Below are 6,768 nucleotides of genomic sequence, written 5' to 3' on the forward strand. Positions count from 1 at the left end.
GCACTTTTGTTTGAAAGATAGCAATTTACGTTGTGTCTTTTTTATCCTCTAGATGATACCAGCCATGAACCGGCTGAGCCTTCCCGAAGTGACGAGACAAATGCTGCGCCACACCTGCAGAAAACAAGTCAACTGCTGGCTTCATTGCTGGTCTGCCTAGCAGCACTCTTCACTTTATAGCGCCTCCCTCTGTCCAGGAGGGCAATTATACCTAGCGTGGCCTGAATCTGCCCAAGGCTGCAGGGAAGGGGCGGCATTTGGGTGAAGCGTGTTTGCTTGATTGGGCATCAGAGCAGGCTTCTCAAGGAACCCTCTATTTTTTTCAGAAAAATATTTAAGTGGTCTTTCTCCGTCTGTGAGTGAAAAAAGTTGATGTTGGAAGTGGGAGAGACAATTCCCCCTCTTAAACCTTCAACTAAGATGCCAAATCCCGTTTTTTGACACTTAGTGATTCTTATTTTCCCGTGACTTTTGACACCCCTTTACATCATATTTATGTCATCGCAGCACTGATGTTTATCCACACATACATACACACACACGCTTACAAATACATCAATACATACAATGTCACCACACTAACAGTCGATAGCAGTAGGGTTTTTACAGTTGTATTCAGTAGCAGCATTACACAGTAGGAAAGTGAAGATTCTAGGTCTTAGATATGACTGTACATATACAATAGTTAGTTGTCCCGAGACCTCTCAAGAAGCCTTTCATGAAGTTTTTTCTGCTGGGTTGTGAGAGGCAAATTTTTGCATCCATTATTATCTGGGCAGTGTAGTTCAGAGTAGAGTGAAAGATGAAGATGTAAGAGAAGCAGAAGAACAGTTTGAGCAGGTCAGACTGAAAACCACAGCACTGAGAAATTTGTACATGGCATGCACCTTAGCTCGCTGATCTCCGGAGTGTCCTTGCCCAGTTTTCTTTTGAATATGACGTGTGTGTACAGGAGGATAAACTACTTAGATGTACTTTGTAAAACCTATGGAAGCATGAGGCAACTTCTGCTTGTCTTCCTTTGAGAAGAGTATGCCAGTCTACTCAATAAAACACCTCTCAAAGCATTTGGTTCATTCTGACTTACAAAACAGCTAAATTAAAACTTTCTCACTAGACACTTTGTGTGATCAAGGATCAATATCTTTTGAAAGTTGATCTCACAATTTCAAGGCCACAGTCGCAGTCATTTAATGCAATGTTTACTGAGCTGGCCAGCAATTGTTCTCTCTGTTCCATTTGAGTATTAGTCAATATTAACACTCCCATAAATATGTGTATCAGCAGCTTTTTTTTCTCTCTCTCTCACTATCGATCGTTAAAGTGATTGTTAAAGAAATAATTCACAGCTACTAAATTGGACAGTTTATTTTCTTTTTTTAATTATTAATTTATTTTACTTTGCAACATTGTGTTTCACATCGCAGAAACTGGAAAGTTTTATCTTTGTTCTGTGTGAGATCCACTTAAATGAGATCAATAACAGAGATAATCAGAAGGATTTTTGAAAAAACAACTTAAATTCACACTGAAATGTAACAGCAGTGTAAATAAAATATTAATTTATTTCACCAAACATTTAGTACAGCATTTACTGATACACTGATGTATAGCTCCAATGAAATGAAAACTCATTGTGCAAACAGAGCAGGTCTATCAATTTTTAAGATTTAATTCAAGGTAATGCAGAACTTCATTTCGTATAGATTAGTAAATGGGCTGAACACTTCAAGCACTCTACAACACAGCAACATTCACCTATTCAAACACATTCATACACTGATAACAGAGGCTAACATGCAAGATGCCAACCTGCTCATTGGGAGTGACATAGAGTTTTACAGTGTTTCTAATGTTTATTCACCTGTTTACACACACATCTGGAGCAATTTAGAGTTTCCTTAACTTACCCAACAACACTGCAGCATGCGGACCAGAGGAGCTGGGGATCGAACCACCTGATTAGTGGATAACTCGCTCTATTTCCTGAGCCATAGTCACATTTAGTCTGGGCAGTTTTATGTTAGCACTTACATTCAAAGAAATTTATTGTGTTATAATAATAATTCTGCTTCTTCAGCTCACACAGATGCACATGGTGAGTTAGCATAATGAAAGCTATTATGCCTTTATTCCAAATGGAGGGACTGAAGTACAGAAAGATAAAGAAATGAACTGTGCTGAAGCTGACTTTCTGTTAGAGCTGGGTTTTTGTATGAGAAACAGGACACCAATTGGTTTAGAAAGACCGACAGAAAGAAAGAAATAAAGCAAGAGAAAGGAGCACAGGGGAAGTTGCATGTCCACCTTCAGCTCCTAGTGTTACTGGTTTAAGTGACTCTTTAATGAGGTTCAAAATGACAGGCATGTGGACCCCATGTTGTGGCAAGGGGAGTTATTTCTGGTATTAAAAATAGATGGCGGAAGGCTTGGGGGGTCTCGGGAGGGGGGTGTAGATTTCCACCGTGGGGGGTTTTAAAGCACCAATGACCTTGCAGTTTGAGAGAATTGTTGAGTGAAGGAGACAGAAAGAACTAAAGGGAGAGCTGCACACACAGGGAGAGATAGAAAGACATTGGAGGTAGCTGAAGGTAGTGTGACTAGAGTGCCTAACAAAATAAAACAAGACAAAACAAAAAAATCCATGCAACACAATTGGCAAAAAACACCTGATTGAATGACAAACATACCATTCAGTCTCAAATGGCATGCACTGTTTTGTTTTTGCTTCTTTGTTTTTATTGTTTGTGTCTGCCTTTTTTCCTCCTGTTTGTACCCAGAAAGATTGCCTTTGCCTTTTGCCATTTGTTTTTTGTGCTACAGTAACAATGCTATTACAGTGGAATAGCAGCTCAGCTATGGGGGGTGGGGGGGGGGGGGAGTAATAGGAGACGAGGCCATTTAATGAGGTACTAATTTTCGGGAGAACACCACAGGGAATGAGCACTGCATAAGATTCAAAATGGACGCTTGTCAGCAGATTAACACTAGACTCTTTATCCAAAACCAGCTTCAATTGTACTCTCTTATAATTACCAATACTACTATTTGTCATTATTGCTATTATTACCATGATTTATTCTGTACACACCTTAACCTGGGAAATGAGGATCAACTTCTTAACTGGATACTGTGTATCCTGAGGTAGTCAACCATAAAACATGTAGTGTTAGGTTAGTATCTGTTTTGTACCTTTCTGGAGGACAAAAGAAAAAAATGAGATACATCATTGTTAAAACTGTATAATTATTATTATTGTTATGATGATGATTATGACTATTATTATTGTTAGGAAAACTTCTTGATGTAAATAGTGTTTGATATTAAAGTATTAATTTGGTTCTTATGTCTTTTCTAAAAAAAAAAAATGAATACGGTATTATCTCTGGGTTTTGCGGAGTGTGTACTGTCCTCAAACAATGCATTGTGTGCTTTGATCCTCAATGCCTAATGAAACTTTGAGCTAATATGAAGGGGAAACCTGTGGGAGCTGTACACATACCATTGTGCAGAAGGCTGGACATTAGCCAATGAGTGGCTCACCTGTTACATGTTTCAAACCAGTCACCAATCTTCATCATCTCTTCACTTAAGGATCCTGCCTCAGAAAGAAACACTCGGAACTTAATGGACAGCTTATTTGTACTTTTTTGCCTTCAGTGTTTGAAAGCATGTTGGTCAGCTCAAAGATCTGACTGTTGGCTTTTTAATGGAAGGATCTTGCCAGTTTCATTATGTGGCATGCGCATGAACTTGATGACATTTAAAAAAAAAAAAAAGAAAAAAAAAAAGTTTTGAAAAGAAAGTTTTCTTTTGCTCTTAATTTTCTTTTCCTTTATGACGTGTTAGATTTTCTGATCACTTTCATGTTGTGTGTTTTTGCATCCCCATTTGAGTGATGTCATTGAGCTATGTAGTGACAGATGACAAATGTACATAACACAAAACCATTGTTGTGAAGTTAAAGAGGGGGTCGATCATTTTGTAGTTCACAGACAACTTTTCGTTTTCTTTCCTGAGAGTGACTCTTTCTGTACCCATTCTACTGAATTCATCCCATGTAGTTGCAGTCTGTCTCTTCTGACTATTCATCCTCTTTTTGCTCTCCCAAGAGGAGGCACTTGGGAGGGTATACATCAATGTGTGGACATTTTTCAGTTTGGAAAAAAAAATGTGTGAGACCTTTGAGTTTGTGTGTGTGTGTGTCTCATTTGCTGTTGCCGCAGTGAATGGGAAGCGGCAACCCTCTTTGGCAACGAAGAGTGTTTCCCATGCCTTAGCCCTTCAGCCTCTGCCCTGGCAGCCCCGTCTGTGTACAAGACGCTTTCTGCCATTGTGCTTTTACACGGAACGGCTGCTGGCGTCGAAGAGACTACAACAGGGCCCTTCACTTTCTCTCCCTTTTTAACAACCCTGAATCACTTGTCCCCATGGTAGACGTTGGTCCTGGGCACAGTTCAAGGATTAGTGCACCCCCTCCACCAAATCCTAAACTGGATTGTTAGTTGGGTAAAGCCTATCATCGATCCATGTTCTGTACTGCAGGGCAAAGCCTCTCTTTGTCGGCTCCCCTCTTGCTGATGAGCCACTTACTTACTAACCCTAACCCTGTCCTGTCCCATTCTTCTTGTGCTTGTGTAACCTCCACCACATCACCTGCTGTCCTTCTTCCCTCATCTTTGAACCCCGCTCCCACATTGCCATCAGTGGGGGAATATTTCCAACCTGCTCTTTTACAGTATATAAACAACAAAAAAATTGACAAAAAATGATCTGTATTTGTATATACACGTGTCTGAGCAACTATGAGTAATACAATAAAACGGAAATACATTGCTTTGATGATCATGCTGCTGTTTTTCTTCTTCTTTTACTCATTTACAAAAGCATGAAAGTACAACTGGGATGCACTGCAGTCATGTCGTCAATCTTGTAATCAGAAGGAATGTCGCATTTGTCACTGCAATGCTAACCAGCAAACATTTACTAATACAGTATATACAATACAATACAAAATGATGTGCCATCACCATGTGCCAAATTGGATTCCATCACCATGCACACACACACACACACATACTCTGCCTTCTTTATGTATCTGACTATCCATGCCTCTGCCTAGCTGTCTATGCTGTGGAATCACACCTGCTAAAGACAGACTGAGAGGAACACCATCCATCAGGATCAGAATAAGACCTTAAACCTCCTTTCACTTCAGTTGGGCACTAATGAGGATACCTAACAACCTTCTGCTGGACCCCATCAGTGCCTTTTAGCTTCATCCTCCATTATCTCTGGTAATTAGACTGAGAGCCAGCAAGCCCTGAGGACAAAAGGGTGGGGGGGTATGGGTGGGTATGGGGGGGGGGGGTGCCTGATAAGCCAATTGAACCCCTGCGATGTCTTGATGATTTGCGTAAGTTGACTTAACAGAATATAAACACTATAACACTCTTCATAATTGAGGTGCATAGAAATAGTCACAATAAAATAGCTTGGTTTGTTAGAGGATACAAGTTATGCTGCCAGTACAGTATTTAAGACCTTTTCAGCACCACAGTAGATTTCTGTAAAGATTAAGCAGAATTTTCTCTGTAGGCTAGAATAAAACATGTTGGCGCGAAAGACATGAAATGTCATCCAGGATGCAATCCTCTCAATCTCATCCTTTTCCAAAGCTGGTACTTTTTTAAGCATCAGAAGAAATGCTTTATGCATGAACACACTTGACATGATGAGGCAATTACCATCAAGTTGTTCTTCCTGCTGTTAGTACCAAAGGAAGGCTTTGGAGATGCAGGTGTGTGTGTATGTGTGCGTCTACGCTCTAAAAAAAGAAATATCACATGTACTTAATTTAAATTTGAATAAATGAGAAAAAGAGAACTGATCATTATTAAATACTGTCAAGCAAATCTCACCAAACTGTATTACTTAAACTCAGTTATGTGGAGTAACTGATAATATGTATTATCTTAACAAGCTAATGTTGAATTTTCTTAATACATTCAGGTTTGATTTATTAAACACAGTTATATTAAATTTAACTAACATAGCTAAGTTGTATTAATGTTGTAGAATTGTGTTGAATTTATCAAACATAAATGTAACATATAACACTACGAATGCCATCAAGTGGGGTGAAAGTGAAATAAATACAATTTAAGTAATTTTACTTCATCTGACTTTATTTAACAGTGTCAGAAAAAGTTGAAGAATGTGCTCCACAAAAATGACATACTGTATAAGTAAACATAAAAATAAGTGGACCCCAATTTGATTTTGAATTTGAGAGTTATTTTTTTCTGCCAAGCTAGCAGTCTCAAATGAATAGGTTCAGACCAGTTTAACATCCCCCAAAATCTCAAGACAAGAGAAAATTGATAGTTTATTATCTTTGTTTCAGAAATGAGATATGAATTAGTTTGATAAGTTGGCTGATTCATGGTATATGTGAAGATGTCAACCAGCTAGGCTATGAAGTCAAGGTCAGTGACCAGCAGTGAGAGAGAGGCAGGCACAGGGATGAGATGGCATTCAACTGAAACCACACTTGAGATGACCACATGACTGGATGCATGCATGAATGTGCACAGATTTACCTTGTGCCCTTGATTCAATTTCCCTGTTTGCCAGTGCTGCCTTCTCATAGTTGGAGATATATCTAAACACAATAACTGTAACACTGTCAGTCTTCAAAAGGCCACTTTAGTGAAAGGCTTTTGAAAGCATCATTCTCAAGTGAGCTGGCTCCCTTATTGGTTGCAT

The 6,768-nt window shown here is 39.1% G+C and overlaps 1 protein-coding gene across 1 annotated transcript in view; it reads left to right on the forward strand.

The window, feature by feature from the left end:
• Positions 1 to 180, forward strand: part of efna5b (ephrin-A5b) — an 89,757-nt gene extending 89,577 nt beyond the window's left edge. The window contains exon 5 of the mRNA XM_053325217.1: positions 53 to 180. Coding sequence (XP_053181192.1) covers positions 53 to 180 — 128 coding nt within the window. The remainder of the gene's footprint in view (positions 1 to 52) is intronic.
• The last annotated feature ends 6,588 nt before the right edge of the window (positions 181 to 6,768 follow it).

Source organism: Scomber japonicus, chromosome 9 (assembly GCF_027409825.1).
Source record: "Scomber japonicus isolate fScoJap1 chromosome 9, fScoJap1.pri, whole genome shotgun sequence".
NCBI classification, from domain to species: domain Eukaryota; kingdom Metazoa; phylum Chordata; class Actinopteri; order Scombriformes; family Scombridae; genus Scomber; species Scomber japonicus.